General features: G+C 44.1%; 1 protein-coding gene and 1 long non-coding RNA gene across 10 annotated transcripts in view; both read left to right on the top strand.

Moving 5' to 3' along the window:
- LOC135377207 (pre-mRNA cleavage complex 2 protein Pcf11-like) overlaps positions 1 to 23,717 on the top strand; it is a 98,079-nt gene that overhangs the window by 15,518 nt on the left and 58,844 nt on the right. For 8 of the 9 annotated variants that reach the window (XM_064609500.1, XM_064609494.1, XM_064609499.1 and 5 more), the window contains 10 exons: positions 7,834 to 7,923; positions 8,148 to 8,236; positions 11,540 to 11,673; positions 11,736 to 11,832; positions 11,900 to 12,092; positions 20,363 to 20,444; positions 20,515 to 20,666; positions 20,747 to 20,871; positions 22,948 to 23,034; positions 23,084 to 23,181. In XM_064609500.1, coding sequence (XP_064465570.1) covers positions 7,834 to 7,923; positions 8,148 to 8,236; positions 11,540 to 11,673; positions 11,736 to 11,832; positions 11,900 to 12,092; positions 20,363 to 20,444; positions 20,515 to 20,666; positions 20,747 to 20,871; positions 22,948 to 23,034; positions 23,084 to 23,181 — 1,147 coding nt within the window. The remainder of the gene's footprint in view (positions 1 to 7,833; positions 7,924 to 8,147; positions 8,237 to 11,539; positions 11,674 to 11,735; positions 11,833 to 11,899; positions 12,093 to 20,362; positions 20,445 to 20,514; positions 20,667 to 20,746; positions 20,872 to 22,947; positions 23,035 to 23,083; positions 23,182 to 23,717) is intronic. The other variant, XM_064609495.1, reaches the window with a different exon arrangement.
- On the top strand, positions 16,817 to 19,111 carry LOC135396429 (uncharacterized). The gene is made up of 3 exons (XR_010423385.1): positions 16,817 to 16,935; positions 17,009 to 17,122; positions 17,226 to 19,111. It is a non-coding gene; the product is annotated as an uncharacterized LOC135396429 (long non-coding RNA).

Here is a 23,717-nt window from a genome sequence, read left to right as displayed (position 1 = left end):
CCCACCAGCTCCCAGTGTGACCTTAGCTACCACGTGGGACCAAGCGGGACCCATTTGGCCAATAAGGCTCTTTGGTAGAATGTTTGGTAGACATCCCCTTCCATGAAGAATATAGTCATCACAAAATGCAGTCTCCTTGATCTGTGTACACACAAACAGAGTGCAAAGATTGTTGAAAAATGAATCTCTGTTTATACACGCAAAATGCGAGCACCAAAACAGAACAAGTTAGCACTTCCAAACACCCTGAGAAACACTATGCAATCCATGTACTCTGGCGGACACCAAAGTCTCCCCCCAAACTTTCCTGACCAGAAAGAGTATTGTGGGACCGTGTTGATACTCAACTCGACACATTCTCGCCATTTCACCAGAAAGAGGTTTTTACGTTGCTGTGAAAGAATGTCACCTGAGAGTGGAAAGTTGGATTAGGACTAGTTGGACTCAACGGAGAACAAAAACCAACACTGGACAAGCTGAGACTATGAAATAAAAGTTGTGAAACACAATGAATGAAAAATAGGTCAAAGGAGGAAACATTATTGTTCTTGTTGACAAGCCTCGTTCGAGAGGGCTTGTGTTGTTTTCATGTTCACTATATATACCTGTTGGTGTGTCTATGCCTCCAATGATTATAGTGGGGTGGTCTCGCATACAGGCTGTTTCAGTAACCATGTCAAAAAAATTTCATAGAAAGAGCACATATTTATCTGTAGGGCATTTTTGCCACATACTGCAATAATCTATAACTGCTATCAAATTTTCATTGAAATTCTCTGAAATCTGCCTTGTGAATGTTTTCCTGCCGGAACCCACGCTACTGCAATGTAATAGCTTCAAAAAAGAGTTTCTTCAATTCCCCGTCAAAAAGCGAGGACAGAAGGGCAAGGAGGACATTGACCTCCCCCTTCCTTTTCAGTGCTTCTGCTGATAACAGTAACAAGGTTAAAACTACTGATGGGCAAAGTCATATCCCAGTTGTTACTGTCATCATGGCGTCACATGCCATTGGCCACGGCCTGCTTTCTAACGTTGATTTTTTTAATGATTTCATTACTACAGTAAGCTACAAGTTGTCTGCCAGCATTCTTCGGCATATGTTTTTTTAAAATTTCAACTGCCCAATCAGAGTGCAGATAATATGGTATAAATGCGGACAAACTGGTTAATAAACTCTATAATACACAAATGTGAGCATGTTAGTTGCTGCTTTAAAGTGGATAGCGTTAAAAGAAACGCACTTCCCCTCATCCACAGTGCTCTGACAAACATCTTCAGGTGTCAGTTTTTGTTTTGGTCACGTGTAGCAACCCGCCCATAACGCTCCAGTACGCACGGGCAACGTGCAAGTGACCTCTGGATTGCACCGTTGATTGTTTGTTGATTTTCTCCACTAAGCATTACATTTCTTTGCATTTGGAAAATGTGTTATAAATCGTCACAATGTTCACTTACGAAATGTTTGCACATTGTCAAGGTCAAGCATGAGGTCCTGAAACGCGGGAGTCCAACTCCTTCATTCCCACGTCACAAAAGCGACCGAAAGTACGTGTGCCCATTACATCCTGGTCATCAGCAATCCACACAAGTGAAATGATGACTCGAACAACATTTGAAGGATGACAAAAATGGCAGTTTAAATGAATCAGAAAACATATGTGGATCAACTTGTGCCCACTAGAGCCCTGTGCGGATGCGATTTTCGGCATCCGCATCCGACCCGCACCGCTGCGTACACAGCCGTTTACATCCGCATCCGATCGGTTGGGCAAAACGCAATATCCGCATCCGATTTGCAAAATCCGCAAGTTTCGAAGGACGCGTAAATACCGCCGGAAGAACGTTGGTATAATTTCGGATGCCTCCATGCTGTCACGGAAGGACTCACGACGACAAGCAAAGGTAAACCTTTCAACAAATGCGATATGGAGAGACTTCTGGAACGCCACCTCGCCGGTGCTCGTGTGGACGCCAGAATGCCTCCTCTCCCGTCTTGGCCGTGCATGGTCAAAGGTGAACCCGAGCATGTGCTCACTGTCGGGGCGCAGTACAAATAAATTGCTAGTGGAAAAATTACGGCATGCGGTATATCCGCATCCGACCTCGAGCCATCCGCATCCGATCCGCACACCGCAGAAAGTGATAAATTTTCATCCGAATGCGCAAGTATCTTGCGGATGGTGCAGGGCTCTAGTGCCCACTTCTCCCAGGAGAACAAACGGCCAGTCTGCCCTTTCTTTTCTGCCCCACATGCTGACGGCACGTTGGTGGACAGTATAATGGGCAGGTGGTAGTACCCACTGTGGCGTGCACTTGGGATAGTACTCATTGTTTCATAAGGCTTAGGAATGAAATAGAGCAAAAACCAAAATCAGCAAAGGGTGTGAACCATACATCCAACATAGTTATTATTTTTTTCTATATATACGTTGTGTTCTTAACGCACTATTTTTGCAGTGTGGCGCAGTGTGACTAACATTACGGCTGGTGATAGTTTCTATCATGATATGTTTTGGTCTTGTCACTGGTGAGTGTCAGCGGTGATAAGTATGTCGTGCTCAGCAAGGATCTCACTAACAGTTGTTGTTATTAGATGACGATAGAATGAGTTGTTAGCTCATATAATGGTCTTGGACATTTCACCAACACACGACAGTGCACTAACCGACTGGCATAACAAATTTAGACAATTAACAAAATTAGACCGCGCTTGGTGGAACCAAGGAGAAAAGGGCTTGTTCTCACTAATCTGTTTCATAATTTTATTTTTTATTTACTTAAACCTCTCCACGCTATGCACATTAGGAATTTTGTAGTTTCGTAGCAAAGTACCAAAGAACAGCGGGCATTTAAATGTGGACCATGAGTTAAAATTTGCTTGAAATTTCAATAACAACAAATGATTACCGAAAGCGTAAATGGTAAAAGCATTAGGTTGGTGTGTAAATAATCTTTATTAACCCATTATTAACTACTGCACCACAGTTTCATTTCACACCGGGCATCAACATGAGAGTGGTTACCAGTTGTCAATGCCTTTCAAGCGCAGCGAGAAATCTGTGCATGTTGTCCAACTGGATATTTTGCTTGCGTTTGCTCTTCGTAGAGTCAACCACAGTGCAGTACCGTCAAAACAAATATCTATTGTTCATTGAGAGAACTGCACAAAAACGCCATCAACCAATACTGCACCCACTTTGAACTTGCATTCTGCCAATTTCTCCCACTGCCCCTACGCCACCTGTGCCTGCATGTGGCGCGTTGTGTCAAGAATAAGGAGGGAGCTGGTTTGTAGCTAAAATTTGTATTTTTTAAAAAGGTGAATGAGTTTGTTGAGTTGACACTAGTGACTTGTTCAAACTGAAGGAATTATTCACGAAAGGCACATGACTAGGCAGGGACGCCACAGCCAGGTCAACTGTCTCCTTCCTAAACTCCTTGCACTTAGCACGATTGACAATTTGGGCGCCTCCAAAGAACTGTTTTCGTATTTTCTTTTTTCTTTTTTTTTTCCGCCGATTACTATTGTAGTAGGGAGGGTATTTTATGGTGGAATGGGGTAAATATGACATGCACTTTCTGTGCCCGGCAAAACATGACATTGACTTGGCAAATTTCAGGGTTCAATTGAAGAAGTTTATTTATTTCAATTCAGATTTAGTCAGAATACATGGCAGAAGTTCCCTACAGATAAATGTCGCATATTTTTCTACATGAAACACTGATGGTGTAGCTAGCTCTAAACTTGATCCCTGAAGGTGAATGGCCTGCTTGTAACAACTTTCCTTTCATTTTTCATTTTGACATTTATTTATTTTTCCCTTCCTTCTCGTCCAAAATTATCAACTTCATCGTTGGTATTCTACTATTGTTAGGCACGCATGATAGCAATCGTGGACATCATTCACCATCACATAATGGAGGATGATGTTACATTGAATAATGGTCCATGTTGATGGCCCTGGCGATGAAACTCCCCAATCGTCATCATGAAATAAAGTAATTGTTTGGTCCATGTTGGTGATGCGATGCTCAAATTGAAGTTGAATGATCGTTGCACCCATCATTTGGCCTCACTTTACGAATAATGAATAGGAATAGATTGGGGCACGACAAAAGCTCACTGCTTTTCTTGCCTCTTCCCTTGCAACTGCTTTATTTATTACATGCATGGGCACTAATAAAAATCATTAGGACAGGTCAGTTAAAGTCTCTTTCTTTGAGTTGGTGAGGAGGAAAATAGACTTTTGCCATCTGTCGAGACTGACCAAGGTGAACTCAGGAAAGCCTTTTAGGTATTTCGCACGTTGGGGAGTGGGTCAGTTCGTGCGGAATATGCACCTGTCGAGACTGGCCGAGGTTAGGTCAGGTGAGCCTTTTACGTATTTCGCACGTTGGGGAGTGGGTCAGTTTGTGCAGAATATGCACCCTTCGAGACTGGCCGAGGTTAGGTCAGGTGAGCCTTTTACGTATTTCGCACGTTGGGGAGTGGGTCAGTTCGTGTGGAATATGCACCCGTCGAGACTGGCTGAGGTTAGGTCAGGTCAGCCCTTTATGTATTTCGCACGTTGGGGAGTGATTAGTTTGTGTAGAATATGCACACTTCGAGACTTGCCGAGGTTAGGTCAGGTGAGCCTTATACGTATTTCGCACGTTGGGGAGTGGGTCAGTTTGTGTAGAATATGCACCAGTCGAGACTGGCCGAGGTTAGGTCAGGTGAGCCCTTTAGGTATTTCGCACGTTGGGGAGTGGGTCAGTTTGTGCGGAATATGCACCCTTCGAGACTGGCCGAGGTTAGGTCAGGTGAGCCTTTTACGTATTTCGCACGTTGGGGAGTGGGTCAGTTCGTGTGGAATATGCACCCGTCGAGACTGGATGAGGTTAGGTCAGGTCAGCCCTTTATGTATTTCGCACGTTGGGGAGTGATTAGTTTGTGTAGAATATGCACCCTTCGAGACTGGCCGAGGTTAGGTCAGGTGAGCCTTTTACGTATTTCGCACGTTGGGGAGTGGGTCAGTTCGTGTGGAATATGCACCCGTCGAGACTGGCTGAGGTTAGGTTCAGGTCAGCCCTTTATGTATTTCGCACGTTGGGGAGTGATTAGTTCGTGTAGAATATGCACACTTCGAGACTTGCCGAGGTTAGGTCAGGTGAGCCTTATACGTATTTCGCACGTTGGGGAGTGGGTCAGTTTGTGTAGAATATGCACCAGTCGAGACTGGCCGAGGTTAGGTCAGGTGAGCCCTTTACGTATTTCGCACGTTTGGGAGCGGGTCAGTTCGTGTAGAATATGCACCCTTCGAGACTTGCTGAGGTTAGGTCAGGTGAGCCCTTTATGTATTTTGCACGTTGGGGAGTGATTAGTTCGTGTAGAATATGCACACTTCGAGACTTGCCGAGGTTAGGTCAGGTGAGCCTTATACGTATTTTGCACGTTGGGGAGTGGGTCAGTTCGTGTAGAATATGCACCAGTCGAGACTGGCCGAGGTTAGGTCAGGTGGGTCCTTTACGTATTTCGCACGTTTGGGAGCGGGTCAGTTCGTGTAGAATATGCACCCTTCGAGACTTGCTGAGGTTAGGTTAGGTGAGCCCTTTACGTATTTCGCACGTTGGGGAGTGGGTCAGTTCGTGCGGAATATGCAGCCGTCAAGACTGGCCGAGGTTAGGTCAGGTGAGCCCTTTACGTATTTCGCACGTTGGGGAGTGGGTCAGTTCGTGCGGAATATGCACCCGTCGAGACTGGCCGAGGTTAGGTCAGGTGAGCCCTTTACGTATTTCGCACGTTGGAGAGTGGGTCAGTTCGTGCGGAATATGCACCCTTCGAGACTGGCCGAGGTTAGGTCAGGTGAGCCCTTTACGTATTTTGCACGTTGGGGAGTGGGTCAGTTCGTGCGGAATATGCAGCCGTCAAGACTGGCCGAGGTTAGGTCAGGTGAGCCCTTTACGTATTTCGCACGTTGGGGAGTGGGTCAGTTCGTGCGGAATATGCAGCCGTCAAGACTGGCCGAGGTTAGGTCAGGTGAGCCTTTTATGTATTTCGCACGTTGGGGAGTGGGTCAGTTCGTGCGGAATATGCAGCCGTCAAGACTGGCCGAGGTTAGGTCAGGTGAGCCCTTTACGTATTTCGCACGTTGGGGAGTGGGTCAGTTCGTGCGGAATATGCAGCCGTCAGGACTGGCGGAGGTTAGGTCAGGTGAGCCCTTTACGTATTTCGCACGTTGGGGAGTGGGTCAGTTCGTGCGGAATATGCAGCCGTCAAGACTGGCCGAGGTTAGGTCAGGTGAGCCTTTTATGTATTTCGCACGTTGGGGAGTGGGTCAGTTCGTGCGGAATATGTAGCCGTCAAGACTGGCCGAGGTTAGGTCAGGTGAGCCCTTTACGTATTTCGCACGTTGGGGAGTGGGTCAGTTCGTGTAGAATATGCACCCTTCAAGACTTGCCGAGGTTAGGTCAGGTGAGCCCTTTACGTATTTCGCACGTTGGGGAGTGGGTCAGTTCGTGCGGAATATGCAGTCGTCAAGACTGGCCGAGGTTAGGTCAGGTGAGCCCTTTACGTATTTCGCACGTTGGGGAGTGGGTCAGTTCGTTGCGGAATATGCAGCCGTCAAGACTGGCCGAGGTTAGGTCAGGTGAGCCCTTTACGTATTTCGCACGTTTGGGAGCGGGTCAGTTCGTGTAGAATATGCACCCTTCGAGACTTGCTGAGGTTAGGTCAGGTGAGCCCTTTATGTATTTTGCACGTTGGGGAGTGATTAGTTCGTGTAGAATATGCACACTTCGAGACTTGCCGAGGTTAGGTCAGGTGAGCCTTATACGTATTTCGCACGTTGGGGAGTGGGTCAGTTCGTGTAGAATATGCACCAGTCGAGACTGGCCGAGGTTAGGTCAGGTGGGCCCTTTACGTATTTCGCACGTTTGGGAGCGGGTCAGTTCGTGTAGAATATGCACCCTTCGAGACTTGCTGAGGTTAGGTTAGGTGAGCCCTTTACGTATTTCGCACGTTGGGTAGTGGGTCAGTTCGTGCGGAATATGCAGCCGTCAAGACTGGCCGAGGTTAGGTCAGGTGAGCCTTTTACGTATTTCGCATGTTGGGGAGTGGGTCAGTTCGTGTAGAATATGCACCCGTCGAGACTGGCCGAAGTTAGGTCATGTGAGCCTTTTACGTATTTTGCACGTTGGGGAGTGGGTCAGTTCATGTAAAATATGCAGCCGTCTCATTTAGGAAAGCCTTTTGCGTATTTGTGACCATAAAAAATAAATGTTCCATTTTAAAAAGAGGTAGGCGGTGCATTGAGGTTTTGTCCTCCCTGGTGAGCTTTTGTCTGGGAACCGAAGAGATTAACCACAAACAACATTAGGCCAAACGGCCATCTTAGTACCATCCCGCTGACAGATAACTAGCATGTGCCCGTAAAAATTTTGCAGTAATCCAACGGCAACAAAAGAAATGAATCTACTAAACCTCTTTGATTCATGTGTTTATCTCTGCATTGGACTGAGGGATATGCAGTCAGTTGTACTATAGGGACTTTTTTCTGGTTTCGGAAACTTGCTTCGCAGTGCAGTGTTGTAGTAGTGTATACTAAACAATGTGATCCATATCCATAGAATATTTTGCTTGTTTTGGAAATTACGGGACCTTTTTTCAGGGGAACAGGAGAAGATAATTTTTGTGACTTAAGAATGTTTGAACCACTACAATTGGTCTTTACAGCTTAAATAGCGGTATTTGCAATTATGTTTCTTTTTGTGTGCATGTTAGAGGTGTTTTTCTGTCATTTGCATGCTTCCATCCATACTGTACTCTGAGCTTTGTCTTGGTTTTAATTTGAGGATGTCACATCGAGTGAGGGCGTCAAGAGGTTGCTGCAAAAACAACAGGATATACAGCTCGGACGGCAAATGAAACAGGATGCTGAGGAGGTACAGTTTGGCTTCATGGCATATTCTCAACTGTTTCCAGCTGTTTTGCTCAACATTGTACAACAGAGGGAGTTGTGGTTCATTTTCCACAGTTGCCAACATGGAATAGGAAGAACTGTTGATCCACAATATATTGGACAAAAGCTCCTTCTCTTCCAAGTTTGAAATGATGTTAATGAGAAGCTCTCCATGTGGTATTCTTGTAGACTGAAGGTTTCCTGTAGGATGTCAAGAACAAGTCAATGGCTGACACAAGGGCTCCTTTGTCGACGGCCAAGGAACCTCCTCAGAAGAGGATGAAAGGAAATGATAGGTAAGCACCTTAGAGCTCACTACCCTACAAATTTAATATATTTTATAGCATTTTCTAGTCTATTATGAATCTCACGTAAGAGTATAGTTTGTTTGAAACAATCAATACATTCTTTTTTGAGTCGTCATCAAGTTAAGTCATCTGGCGACCCAGTTCTGTCTGATTGAAATAACCACAGTGGTAACTGGGACATAAAAACTAACTGCTGTCACACAGATGATGGACAAAGTACTCCGAGACTGTACTTAAAGCAAAGTATGGTCAAGTACTACATGGAACCAATGATACTTGAAGTACAGTACAAAGTACCCAAAAGTACTTGTTGGGTATATTGTGAGAAAATGATTGTTTAGCCTATGAAGCATGGTTAGTTGACTGTTTACTGGTGAATATCAACTGAAACAGATGAAATAATTTGCATTTACACTCATCAACAATCTGCTGTATTGCAAAATATTATTTCCCAAATTGTCTCTCTGTCCATTTAAAATTATTGTGGGCTAATCTCTAGATGTTGAGACAGGAAGGCCAATAGATGAGGAGTCTTACTTGGAACAAATATTTTTATGTTACTTCCACGACCATCAGACCATAGCACTCGCACCTAGTCCCAGCGCTGCTGATTTAGCTTCGTCAAGCGGCCGTCGCACGTTTGTGGCGTTTGGTTTTGGCTGCTTTTCATGCGGTGGGCAGTGTTTGTCTCCAGTGCATGGTTTGTCAGACGTGAGATGTGGTGGTATACTGCACCGTCCCGCTTTGAAGAAAGTCCCAAGTATTTCCTTCCACGAGTTCCGCTCAAATGTCCCTTACTGGAGAAGTGGCTCGAAATATGTTGCGGGCTCCGGACATAAGTAACTTCATTGTGAGTGTTTCATTTCATATACGGTGTACTTTACGGATGGCAGTGTGTACCATAAATAGTTTTATCCAATAGCTGAGTACCTTTTACGCATCTCTCTCTGAAGGAACAAATAATGAACCGTGGTCTCAGACCAGGGTTGGGCATAAATACAATTTTTGAGTATTTAAAGAGTATTTAAATATAAATACAAAATACTTTGTTGAAAGGGGTGTTTAAATACTCTTCATAAATACTTTTCGATATGAGTATTTAAATACAAAATGTACATACAGTGTTTAAACACCATAACTACTGCCATAAATACTGTGAGGAAGATGTCATCTGGAATTACAGAAATAATGATGATCATAACAAATCAGTGAGGAAAAATAGCATTTATTTGTTAGATTATCGTGGTAATTTTAATATTACAAGTTTTTTGAAGACTGCATCACTAGGCGTCTTGTGTTGGGCCGTACAATCAGATTCACAAATGAGAACAGCATCTCCACAGGTGCTGATGAACAAAGGCTCGCGTTAAATTTGATGAAAATGCTTCGTACAACAAGTAATCAGCCTCGACCATTGTCTCCAATAACAGCGAAAAACTCACCATCTAAAATCGTTTTTCGCCTGCATGCTAAATTCGCCCTTTTTCCCGAAAGGAATATATATTTTTATTTATCATTATTACTTTGTATATTTTTATTTTAAATTTTTTTAAAAAGTATTTACAAGCATAAATACCCCAAAACTGATATTTAAATATGATTATAAATACGTATTTTTCTCTGTATTTAAATACAAAATATGAATACGTGTGGCATTTATATTTTAAATAGTACTTTAATTACAATGTATTTAAATACTGCCCATCCATGCCTCAGGCAGACTACTCAGCAGTGTGTTCTCAGCATTTCAAGGCCGAAGATTTTAGCATCGGCGCACAGCGCAAAATTCTCAGACGTGGCACCGTGGCTACGGCACCTCCGTTTAGTGATCACCAAGTTTATGCGACCTTGCATCTCCCACGAGTGCAAAAGGAACACAAAAAAGGCACCACATTGTAGCGTCTCAGAAAAGCCACCATCAAGAAACGTTCTCAAAGTGGCTTCTATCCGAACAGCATAATAAAGGTTAGCACAGCATTGCAATGGCAGACCGGAAAAAGAAAAAGAACCAATAACTAGGAAAACAAAACAAGCAACTGCTGATTCAAAACTGAAGTGCTTGCTTATATATACAACAAATTCTTTTGGACGTCGTAACTGGTGTCAGTCATCTCTTTGCGAGGAACAGTTACTTCTTACGGTCGCATTCACCCATTCTCTGTGTGCCCTGTATGTTAACTCTGAATGCGCTTGCGTCTGACAATAAGCACCGATAACCGGCCGAACACACAAGGTGCTGCTGCCAAGTTTATATGTATGATGTACGGCACATAGCGCGAGAGTTTCACAGTTTTCCATGCCACCTTACGCTTCAGAGCACAGCCCATTTCTGAGTATTTAGTTTCATAACTCTTAGCTCTACATGTACAGAGAAGCTGCGACAATACACAAACATGTATGCACGAAGAATTAAGCACAAAGACCACTCATATTGCACACAGCTGAGCTACAACAGGCGTTCTTCTGGGTACAGCAAGTGGCACCCATGGAGGGTGCTCCTCAAGCCGTGGATGGAAGTCCCATAGGCGAACGGGCAAATGCTGTGGAGCAGCATAAGCATAAAATGTAAAAATGCAAAAGGAAAGCATGTGTGCATTCTGGTCTCTCTCTTTTTCATTCATCATATAATGAGCAAAAACCAATCACGAAATATGATTATTGCTCTGACAACTAAAAGGAACAGTGTAACAGAGTAATGAAATCAGGGATTGAGAATGCAAAAAAGATTAATAAATAAGCCTCTTATAGCATAGAGTGTGTCAACTTTTGTGTTCCTCACTTTCGACTGTTTAAGGATATAAAAGTGGTAATTGTTACGGCCTCTCAACACTGCATTTTCTTGTAAAATGCCCCTACACACAAAAAATTATGATGGAAAGCAATTGTTCTGATGCTGGAACATACAAACAGACAAGCACAACACAAGCCCCAAGTTTCCTGGGAACATGAACAGTTCAAGTATGGCAGTCATCGAAAAAACTTTTCGACAGCTGCCATACTTGAACTGTGCAAAAAATAATCTACGGATGTGTACCTTTAATTTTTTTTGCATTACCAGTTGGGTACTTGATGGAAAAGGGCAAAAGTACATAAAGTACAGGCTTGGACATGTACTCCAAGTACTACTTGAGTACATGGCACTTAAAGTACTGTCCATCACTGGGTAGCTTTCTGTTTCAAATGGTCTTTGGTGATCAAGTGTGTGTGGTCTTCTTTAGCCTAGACAGCATTGAAAGCTGTTTTTGACGCCATCAACTCGAACATACTGACCATAACTCATAAACCGTCCAGCAACAATCCACTAGGCAACTACCGTCGCTTGGAGAACTCAGCAACGGGCTGGGCCCAGTACAAGGCAGCTCGTCCAGATGAGTTTAAGAGCCCCTTGCGAAGAGACCAACACTTGCAACTCGTTCCTCCGTCTGGTCAGTGGCTCCAAAATGGACTCGCTAATAGTGTCAAAAGAAATGCTTGTATTTGCACACAGTTTGTGCTCTTCCAAATGGTGGCTTCCAAGGTGGGATGCAGCCAACAATGGACCGCTTTGGCCGCCCCTTCTTTCGTCGACTCATGTCGGACCCAAGGTAATGCTTCCCATGGGAATGTTGGGAGAGATGTGTCATCCTTTTGTCATCTTTGCTTGTGTCACAGGTTCCGTGGTCACATGATGATGGGACCCGGGGAACGTCAACAATTGGAACAGATGCTTGCTAATCCAGAGTTCTTCTTAGAGCAGACTGAACAGCAACTGCGCTCGGGTCGCCTCGACCCAGAACAACATCGTCGGATCAAGGCAGACCTGGAGAAACTGTCTCAGTTCCGACGCGCTCAGCCTTGCAGTACGGTGCGTTACCATTGTCAAGTTATCCTCACTACTATTTATGTTCCAAATCAAGGCTGTTTGTACCATTTTGGATGATATTCCCAAGCAACAAACAAAAGTTGGGCCAAGCTTGACAATAGTTAGGCTGGCCTACTTGACCTTGCTTGGTACATCATCGGTCAACAAGCTTCTTTCTTGATACGGATCTGTACCCTGGCCAACGATTTGCCAAGCATTGGCCAGCCTACGTTGTGCCTAGCTTGTGCCAAGATCAAAGCATTCCTGTGGCTTCGCTCATTGTCATACTCAATTGTCTCGCGGTGTAAGGTAACTATATATCATTGTTTGTTTTGCTCGTATTTCCCACAACGCCAAGTGAGCACGATGTTTCAAAATGGGTTTTTAAAAGCATAACAAAGCTCGTAAGATTCCCGAGACCACAATACGACCAACCGCACAACGGCATATGTGTTTCCTGAGGAAAAACAGATACTATTCATAGCTTGTCTTGCGAGCTGTCGCAAATTCGGGAGCCCTGTTTGCGTGTGTGTCAAAATGAACGATGAGGTATCTAAGTTTAATTTGGTGCGTACACAAACCACACTGAAATGATGAATTTCTTGTCGTATTAACTTGCCATGAAGGTAACTCTTCTGTTTCTTACTACTTTAGTTTTGAGAAATTCCTTTGATCCATCGAAAGTCAAACTTCTGTAGCGCTACACCATTCTACGTTACCCTCTCCCCCAGGCGAGATTGGTCTAAGCTTTGGCAAGTGCTTGGCCAGTGAGCTCGTTTCTTGATACGGGTCTGTACCCTGGCCGACGGCTTTCCAATCCTCGCTCTGCCTATCACTATGCAACGTTGCGCCAACGTTAGATGGCCGAAAGTGTTGTTGACCATCTGTCATCCGACCTTTTGCCAACTGTCAGCCATCGGCCATTGCTTGCTTGGGTTGTTTGCATGGAAAACAAGTTTCGCTTTAAACTTATCACGCTATCTTTGGTGCCCGTTTTAATGATTTGCACGTTTGAGCTCGTACTGAATAACGGCTCACTTGGTGTGTACAGTCGACCCCCTGTTTATCCGGACCTGACTTATCCGGATCCGGCACTGCGGTCAACTGAAAGCTCTCCATGTGACATGAAGTTATTAAAGAGGATACGCGGAATAAAAATGCAATTGTTATTGCAATTCTACTTAATTGTTCTTAACAGAATAGAAGAGAAGAAAAATGTTGAGACCCAGATGAGACGCTTTGTGAAGCATGCCCACACACTGTCATACTACATATTTTGGCCACTTGCTCCGATAGCCGTTGGCTGCACTATGACCCTTCTAGTTGACTGTACCAGTGCTACGCAGATAAAAGACCTTAGTGGAGGTCTAGACACTAGCAACAGCACAAAAATATTTACAGCTATTTTACGGAACTGCTGAGGTAAATATGCCTTCACTTATTGGATGGATTAGAGGGAAGGCTTTTTGTAATGAGGGCTTCATTTGTGTCCACTGTTGAGACAACCTACATTTCATCAAGAAAGGGTGACCATCTTCATTTGATGCCATTTGGAAAGGTTGTTCTAAGGCTTTGGACGATGCTTGTGAGCGAAAGCATTGAAGGTTGCAAGAAGAAATGACAATAACTGCTGAGGCTGCAATATGCAAGAAGAAATGACACATCAAGACTGGAGATTGAATGAATTATGGGTTGGGATGATTGTCGTCCTTCTTCATTGGCCAACTTTCAATGGGGTAGAGCAATGGGGGTTCCCAAACTTTGAAATTGAATTATTTAATTAGGGAGTCGGTATCTGTTGCAGACAGGGATGACTGTTGACTAAAGTGAGCTTGCTTCGTAGACCTTGTGGTCCGTGAGTGTTGTGGTGTGGTCCATGAGCTACCTTTTTGGGACACGGAATAGTGGGATCTAGCTTCTGAGACAGTTTGGGAAACACTGCAAGTGCCCCCTCATCAGCATTCAAATCAAGTTGTTGTTGACTCAAGCCCCAGGACAAATTTTCTCTTCAGGAGGTAAGGAAGATTTGATTGGCTCCGAAATGGGGTGATGAGTGATGAAAGCAAAAACATTTTAATTCAGGAAGGGTCCTTCTCCAGCATGTGTGAAATGCCTCCTATCGTAGTTTTGGATGGGACATGTTGTATTGGTCGTACCGGTACAGATGGAGAGCGGAACATGCTTGAAAAATAAAGTGAAGCGACGATGGATGACACACTTGTGCAAGAACATAAATGTTTCAATAAGGTGATCCCTGGGCTCAGACATTCCTTGTGATGGCTAAAATGAAGCTCCTGGCTAATCTCACTAGATATCCTATTTGTCATTAATTTCTTACTTGGGACTATAAAGTATGAGAAGCCGGGGACAGCAAACACAGGACACAAGCAGCACGGGCAACGTAGATATGAAGGCTTAGCAGGAGAGGATGCATCTCCTTGTCTTAGTCCTCCTCAACTCCCCTGTCGACACGTGACCTTCACCAGGAACAACAAAAACATATTCATTTCACATGGGCGAACACAATGACAATGTTCATCTGTGGACAGTAATACCCGACTAAAATACAAGGGTACGGTATTTCTTTTCACTACCATTTCTGCACCACTTTCACTTTGGTGCCGAACGTAGGTGAGAATGCGGTTTGCCTTAGGAGGATTTTTGTCACTACTTTCTCCATTCCAATGGAGCCATTGCAAAGCCATTATCTATCTGGGAGATATTTGATGTATGCTGTTCGCTCAGTGCCTAGGTTGGGTGTCACCAGGACCATTTTTCTGTTCGAAACTGGTCTATGCTTCTGTGGATGCAGAACAAACTGTCTACATGTACGGAGTAGTGTATTGCCCCCGGTGAAGAAATTCCCCAACCAACATCATAAAATAAAGTTGTTGTTTTTCTACATGCATACATGAGTACACAAAACTAGAGCACATGATTCGAAGCAAGCATACGTGAAATGGATATGTTTTTGTTGTTCCTGATGAGGGTTCAAGTCGAGTTGGAGCGTAGAAATAAGTGAATGTGTCTATTTCCCAACAAGGGACAGGAACTTGGGAAAGGAATTTGGCTAAGACAAGGGGATGCATCCCCTCCTAAGCCTTTATCTCCACGTAGCACATATTTCACTCGTGCTGCTTGTGTCCCGTGCCTACTGTCTCAGACAATGGTGTACTGAGAAACCCAAATATGTGGGGGTGTTGTAGGGAGTGCACACGTAAACATTTGGGGGTGCAGGGAGCATACTTTATGGTCGAAAATAGTCATTATGAGGTAAGAGAAATTCCATCATAGGGAATGCTCAAGAGCATTGAAGAGTAAATGAAGCCAGAGGTGCCTTTACAATACATTTATTTTCTCGCTCAAGTGTCTCATTCATTTGACTTTTAAAGCATGTTCTTCTCCGTGCTGGTACGACCAAATACAACTGAGCCCCATCCAAATAATAATTGCGGTGGACACATGCTGGAAAATGACCTTTCCTGGATTGCTTTCACTCGTTGGAGCATGTCGCTGGCACATTGTTATCTTTCTGCGATAGGTTCCACGGCTATGATAAGTGCGTGACCAAAACTCATTTTCTTGTTATTTTGGTTTCATCACTGATCATCCATTTCGAAGCCAATCAGATCTCTCTTACCTCCGTGGGGCTTAAGTTAATGACATAGGTAGTAGTTTACAGGAGCTGAATATCTGCTGTAATTTTATGGGAATGAGGTTGGACGTTTCCTTATGCCTTCCGAAGTAAACAAATGCTTTGTTGAAAACTGATGACTTCACTATGCAGACATTTTCGTTGGGAACGGCAAGATCCGGGTAAACAGGGCTGGTCCTGACACTCGCCAATAGACAGAAATAATCTTGAAAATGCTCGCATCTTGCTTTCATCGTGTGTATGGTGTGCACAAGCGGGTCAAGCCGACGGGCCTGCCGATACGAAGGGCTCATGTGCGATTTGCGTGTACGGGTGCGCTCCACAGACAACAGATGTGCAAACCTCTCGTCAATGTATGGAAAGGTTATCAGATTGACGTTCAGGTTTCGTAATGCACTGTATTTTCATTGTGCATCTTCCTTGTTTTGTTTGTTGCTTTTGACAAGATACTATAACGTGATTCCAAGTTCATACGGGGTGTTTTGCCTAACACGTCGCAGAAATCTATTTAAAAATCACTCGTCCGATAATGATAGGGCCAACGGCGTTTATCTTGGACCAACTTTTACTATGGTGTACAAACTAGTACGTTGATCAATTTTATGTCGTGAGTAATTGAATTGGCTGAGGTCTGTGGAGCTTGCCAAGTCAACAGGCAGCAGATCTCATATTTCATCGCAAAATAGATTCTCTACTGTAGTTTGAGATGCTCAGTTCTCCGTGGAGTTGATGAAGGAAGCTGTGGAGTAAAACGATGACAGTTATCTTTTCCATGCTGTTGCTGCTAATGGCAGGAAGGCTCGAAGCCTTTGCCATTGTAATAGCCAGGAGGAGTTTGTGATGGAACAGGCTTAATCCATTCGGTGTGCTTTCGCTTCCTGGTAATACAGAGTAAAGGAACAACAACAACTTTATTTCAAGATGATGAATGGGGAATTTCATCACCAGGGGCAACAGTCTACCCCATTACTGGTGGTGAAATGAAGGATGAAATAATGAGGCTCTTCAAGGAGGTTAAAATGTTCAAAGTTAAAGGAAGCATTATATTCGCTTAGCAAATCTTGGAGATCAATTGAGAAAATTTATTTGGGAGATCAGAAACTGATCAAAGTGGTGTTAGGCCATGCAAAGACCTGGCAAAGATACACAGCCCAGACAGAATGGTGTGGAGTTTGGCCTGTTCGCACATAGGTACGTGTCTCTATTCCCATCCCGTTGGCAGCACATAGGTTCTGTTTCCTTTTTGAATGTTGGAATGTTTCAGGACAGGGGCTTTCAGTAAAAGTACTATACCAACAGCGCCAACAACGGTGGGGATATTGTCAAGGATCGATCTGAACTGCCTATATGTATAGTGGACACATCGACAGACTCTGTGGTAATATAGGGAAATATGCCAGTTGATTCATCTTAAATGCAGTTATGTCAATTTTTTGGTGATAACTCCGATTTCCTTATTTCCCCTCTGTTGTTGCCTGCAGGGGTGGATCGAGGATTTTTCTGAGGAGGAGGTCCAGCCATGGACAGCATGCTAGATAAGAGGGTCAATTAAACACTATGTGAAGACAGAAATTGAGGACATCCTGGTTTCAACTACCCGCCTCCTTCGTTGTGCTCAGGCTTCTTCAACTATACAACATTCTAAAAAGCTGGATAGGATCTGCAGCCGGCTTGTCTGCAGAATTGCATTGTGCCTGTGATAAGGTGTCAGCCGTTGCGAGAAGTTTGCCGGCAACATGCTTGACGTCAAACTGATAGCATTTCCAAATCCTTAGACCTAAGAAGTGGTATTTTGTTTCAACCAAGAAAGAAAGTCCTCGTAGATACAAGCGTTGGATGGCCCAGACGATTGCTAGGCTTCTGGTTGCCTCTGAAGCAAAACAGAACCAAGACACTATAATGGGGTATTCTGGGTGCTATTTGGCCATACAAGTGACCGAGCTGGTCTGGTCCCCACATGAAGGTAGTGTTCTTGCATAGAAGGAAACAGATTGGAGCGGTGATGGTCGACAAGTCTGGAAGCATGCCTAACAAATTCCGCTCACATCCTATGGTGGTGGCCTTCATCTTCTCAGGCATTATCCCAGTGCTGCTGACGACAACCCCGAGAAACACTGCACTGAGGGCACGCTAAACTTGCATTTGTTCAAGTTCAATTTGACGCCTGCGTCGTTCATTCTCTGGATGACACTCTTCAGACATCGTCGATCATGCACACGACTCTTGGAAGTCCTTCGACGATTCGTGACGTAGGCTGCTGAAAAAATATAGGGGCTAAAGCTATCCCGAAAGGAAGACACTGATAACAATAGCGTCCAAACGGCATATCGAATGTTGTCAGTTCTTCGCTTTCAGGTGCCAGTTTAACTTGGTGGAAACTTAGCGTAGTGTTGAGTTTCGAGAAGACCTTCGCACCACTCAGTTGTCCCAAAATTTGTTCCACGGTTGGGAGCGTGTACCTCTCACGCTGCACCGCCTTGTTTAGTTGGGTCGACGCACAAACGGTAACCTCCCGTTTTCTTCGGAACCACGACTATCCCAGAACACCATTCAGTCGGATTGTCGACTTTCCTGATGACTCCCTGCTGCACCAAGTTGAGGAGTTCTTGCTTCACGGTATTGAATAGTGGCAAGGGCAAACGTCGCGAAGTACTCAAACAGAATGGCTGTGCGTCAGGACGTAGTCTGATGCAATACTGTTCTTGCAGCTCACCTAGACCCTTGAATAGGCTATCTTCCGGTGTGAGTCCGTGAGCTGTCGTCGTCGATGTTGCGCCAACAAATTGTACGACGCCAATACTTTCGATCGCCGTAAATCCCAGCAGTGGCGTTAGTTGATTTTGCAGCATGTAGAGAGTTTCTGTAACAGAGCGACCCCTCCAAGATAACGTTCCTTTCACGTTGAAGAAGTAGCTACCGACTGCTGGGAGTTCACTTTTCGGCATGTCGAGGATGCGACCTCGGCACCACTGTATCCATTCACGTCGACATCGATGAACTATGCTTTACGGGTGCTGAGTGTAGATAACTCGACAGAGTCCGACTTGTATCCTCGGCAAAATGTCCCTGTTTGTTACAAAAGTCACACGTTGCTTTGTGTGCAGGACAATCGTTTCGCTAATGCCCGTCCACACAACGCACACGAAGCATGCACTTCAGTTGAGCTAGAGTGCAATGAGTGCAGGTAATGTTTCCCCGACGTCAGTGCCCAATTTCTTCGATGATCCTCCTCTTTCCTTCTTTATACCTCTGTCAGAGTGCAGTCTTGATATTTACTCATAGTCCAGCAGACAGTGCAATGATATTGGCACCCCACCTAAACACAACTCATTGTGTTTAGCTTTGATGTTGTCCATTTGGCAGTTGTGTTCAGCAATAGCTGCGAGGAGGTAACGCCTTGTGCACTTGAGTTGCAGTTGTGTTTTGTTCGGTTTCTAATTTATTTTGCAACGAAGCTCAATCCGCTGTGTGAACCATAGTTCTGATATCTCACTACACACATTATGTCTGAACCGTTTCGCAAACCGGCAACCGCCTAAATTTATTTTGGTTCAGTTCCGGTTCGGTTCAATGCAAGAAAAAATATATTTCGGTTTGGTTTAGTTCCGGTTCAGCGAACAATACAGTTTTAGCAGTTTTTCGGTTATGGTTCAGTTTCGGTTTCGATTTCTGCTCATGACATGTACACGAGAATAGTCATAATGGCAGGCGGCAGTCATAAAACACCACAACATACCGTTTGAAACGGGAATAGTCTCCTGAAGTCCATTCATGACACGTATCATGAGAATAGTCTTCAGATGTCATATGGCAGCTAGTAGTCATAAAAGACCACAACATACTGTTTGAACATGACATGGAATGAGTCATGATTGAGGGTATAATATTGTGCTTCCAGATGTTGTATATGATATACCTACTCCATTATGAGTTCTTGTTTGATTGAATTGGGTAGTGTTTGGATTAAATTCAATTGTGCTTGGAATGAAATGAGTGACCAATGGGATTAAAATGAGCGGAGCGGGAAAACAGATGTGTCCCTCATGTGAATTTACATGGTTCGAGTGCTTAAAAACACCATGGATTAATTCAGGTGGTACCCGGATTTAATTGAACAGTGCCTGGATTATTTCAGATGGGACCTGGATTGAAATGGGCGGGAGAACCTCAAGAATTTGAAATGTAGAAATGTTCAATCACAGTACACTTACATAATTAAAAACCTTGACAGTGCGGGACTTAAAAACAACAAATGGCCGTTTGTTGAATAGCCATTAGCCATAGTCAATAGTCGTTTGTTGAAAGTTGAATGCTGTGTCTGTCCTGCACTGTCAAGGTTTTTACCACTTTTAATTATGAGTCACCAACAAGCTTATACACTTATTTATTGTATTTATAACAAGTTTGGCAAGCGTAGGTAGATGATAGAGCTTTATTGTCACCCACTTGCATATTTTCCTTGCAGGTATTCTGCAGCAGCAATTGTTGAGCATGGTTAGGGACATTCTTGCAATATACTAGGGGGAAACACACGCACGCAACAGCTACTGCTCAAGTGCAATATATACTGTCCACTTAGCCGAGAATTTTGAATAACTAAGCTTTTTCTTTTGTGCAGAGGGGTGACTGGGGACCTTTGGGTGGTGAGAGATGGAGTAATTTTTCAAACTGGAATCCACCTCTTTTGGGCATGCAGGAAGGTAAGGCTAACTCTGTTACAGGCAACATAGCTGTTCTTTAGTGAGTTGCAATTTGTGGGGATACTTGCAGGCTTTCCACATGTGGCACCACCTCCTCCTCGGCCCAATTTCAGGACTGGTAATCCATTTTCAGAAAATGCACCAGGTCTGGATAGGAGAGCACGAGATGGAATATTGTGGGATGGTCACGTTGGACCCTGGCCGCAGAGACAGGAATCTGCTGTAAGTTGGCCTTTATGTGCATGGGTGGGACTCAACAAGGGGAATATAGAGGAGAATATTTTTAAACTAAATTTATGCAGGGCTGGGTTAGATACGGTGGAGAGGAGAGGCCAGCCAATTGGTTTGGAGCACCTCCGCAGCAACAAGCACCTCAGGATGCTGGCACTAGGTGGCAGCTTCCACCTAATAGGTGGAACAGCTTTGGGTGAGTTTTGAGGACAATTGCTCACCAGACAATTGCTCATCGTCTTTCCACTTATATATTGCCATTTTATTTCAAGTTTTAATGTGGTGTGATTTTATTCTGCATTTATAGCGTCCATACTTGACTTTTTTTATGTTAGCTCAACTTCTTTTTTAGCTTTCTAAGGTTGCTTCAAATAGATCTAGGAAATGCACCAGTGAAGAGGGTGAGGTTGCCCACTTCCAGGCACGCCTGAAGCGTCTTTGTCAGGACTACCTGCGTCACCATGATCTTCCAAGGCACATAGAAGCCGTGGGGGGATGCACCCACTTCCAAAGCCATAACGATGATGAAAATAAACACCACGTGGTTCCAAAAAGCACATTTGGCTTTAGATGCAGAGCTTCGCTTTGTCCATGAAAAAGGTCAAAACCTCACAAAATGGCAAGGAAGCAAGCGAGCTGGTGGTGATGGACACATCGTATTGTGACCGTATTGTTTATGTGTCCCTCAGTCTCTCAGTTTTAATTATGTATGTAAGAACTTGACGTTTGCGGAAAGCGTTCAATCTTAGAAGGCTAAAAAAGAAGTTTAGCCAACGTATATTAGCGCCATAAACACAAAGTAAAATCAACTCACAAAGAAACAAGAAATAACAACAACAACTTCATTTTGCGATTACCTTAAGAATATATTTATCAGATTGTGATTATCTGATTAACTTTATTATTATTGTGACCACAATATAAGTGTGGTGATAGAGGCGGTGAGCAATTGTCCGGGATTATCCAGGTTTTGACATTTGGACATAGTTATAGTTTAGCCTTGGGTTTTAAAGGTGCCTTGACTGAGGATCAGCTTTTTCTTGCTCAGAAAATGTTGAAATGTTTGAAAATTGTGGGGTGAAATTTGCGGTGGAAGCTTGGTGTGAAGCTCACGTCAGGGGTCAATCCGAAGTCAATTAGATAAAATGCCAAGAATGGTGCATTGGTTTGTGCATTGGTTTGTTCACGTAACAATACTACAGCAGCAGAAGGTTAGAAAATGTTATGGCAAGTGCCTGAGGACCCTTAAATGGCATGCAAATGACAGGTGGCTCTCGTCCATAACAATACGTACTGTACTACAGCAGATGCTATATACTGTATAAGTGCTTAAATTCGCGGGCTCAATAATTCGCGAATTTGTGAGAAGCCAGGATCAGGCAATTATTCGCGGAACCTTAAATTCGCGGTACCGCGCTGCGTCCACCCTGCATCTTAGGGGCCATCCACCTTGAACTTCCTGGAAGAAGCTAATAAAAGGTATCACATGGGTAACTCGTTCAATTTGTCTTCCTTTTGAGCACTTCTGACTGCAAGGGATGCGATTAGGGGGTCCTACTCGGCTCGTATCTGTGCCATTGCCCAATTGCCCTGTCTCCCGTCATTCCTGTCATCGCACCGAGCAGGTGCGATTGGCACTTGGTAGTGATGCGACAACTTTTCCAAAGGTCTATACGCGTGGCAGAGTGCATACGCGCTTGCTGGATGATCCAGGCTTACAAGGAACCGGAATCACGGGAGGCTTACATCCGCGCGGGATTCGTACGTCAAGGCGGGACTACAGTCTCCAGTTGCAGCGGCGAACTGAACACTTTACGAGGCAATGCAGTGTAACAGCGTAAGAAACTCCGTATACATAAGTTGCCTCAGCGTCCTGGGTCAAATTTCTTACATATTTCTTTCACGTATTTTTCTGTCATTGGTTCTAATATTTCGCGGGACTTTAAATTCGCGAAAAAAGGGCGTTCGCGAATTTCGCGAAAAATAGGTCCTCGCGAAAATTACTACTTATACAGTACTCATATTTGGTTACATGTATTTGTAGCATGTCTGCTATGGGTTTCTGCTAGGTATACTAAAGCACACGATGGGTGGAAAACGTTTGAGGTGTGCCATATGGACAGTCGCTTTTTTGGGGTTCCACACGAAAAAAATAATGGGTAATTTTTATTCTCAAAGGTATTGGTCATCTCAGTTGGAATTATGTCAGAGAAGTATTTGAATTGAATGCAATTGCTCTTAACATTGTTCTCCTAAAGACCCTCTCTTTTAGGAATGGTCGTGGTTTGAGGGGCTGTCAGCAAAATTTTTCCAAAGAGTACCCATCTTGTTTCACAGAGGACTTTAGGCAGCACATGGGGTGAGCTGCACGCCTCGAGTTGAATTGTGTTGAGCACTTTCTGTTGCAGAGTTTTGTGGCCACAATTAGATATTCCACCACCTCCTCCGGGTATGTTGATACTTCCAAGAGGGCCACCTCCCACAGTGTCTCCAAGTAATGCTTTATGTAAGTTGGCTTTGTACTGGAAACCATGTTTGAGCGTGATTGAAGTGAAAATTGCAAACGTATCGAGAAATATGGAAGGTGTAGCGGACTGCAGGGTACAGTGCTCTCAATAGTTCTGGCCACTCTGCCCTGCATGACCAAAATAAAGATGGCCATTTGGAAGTGTGCGCAGAAGAGGAGCTGCATTCTGCATCGGATTTCTCACTGCAGAAAGCATTTGAAATTTACCATAACAAAGGTAACAAGGCAGGACTCAGGAGTCTAGTGGGCTAACAAGAATGGTGTGCATTAAGTAGGCACCCCGGGGTGTACTACTATACTACATGCGTATACTACACGCGCCATCAATGCACTTGGTCTCCAAAACAGACGACTTAGGGTTTAACGTTTGCCGGGATGTATTTCCTGCTGAGAATGCAATCCACCTAGCGCTGGCAGAAAAGTACTTGTAATTAGTTCAAATGGTACGATTGGAAGCAAAATGTAGGCTTACTATGTTACTGAATTCTCCCATTTTGGAAAACTCATTTCTTGGC

The sequence above is a fragment of the Ornithodoros turicata genome, chromosome 1 (assembly GCF_037126465.1).
Source record: "Ornithodoros turicata isolate Travis chromosome 1, ASM3712646v1, whole genome shotgun sequence".
Taxonomy (NCBI): domain Eukaryota; kingdom Metazoa; phylum Arthropoda; class Arachnida; order Ixodida; family Argasidae; genus Ornithodoros; species Ornithodoros turicata.
This window is presented reverse-complemented; position numbering and strand designations above follow the sequence as displayed.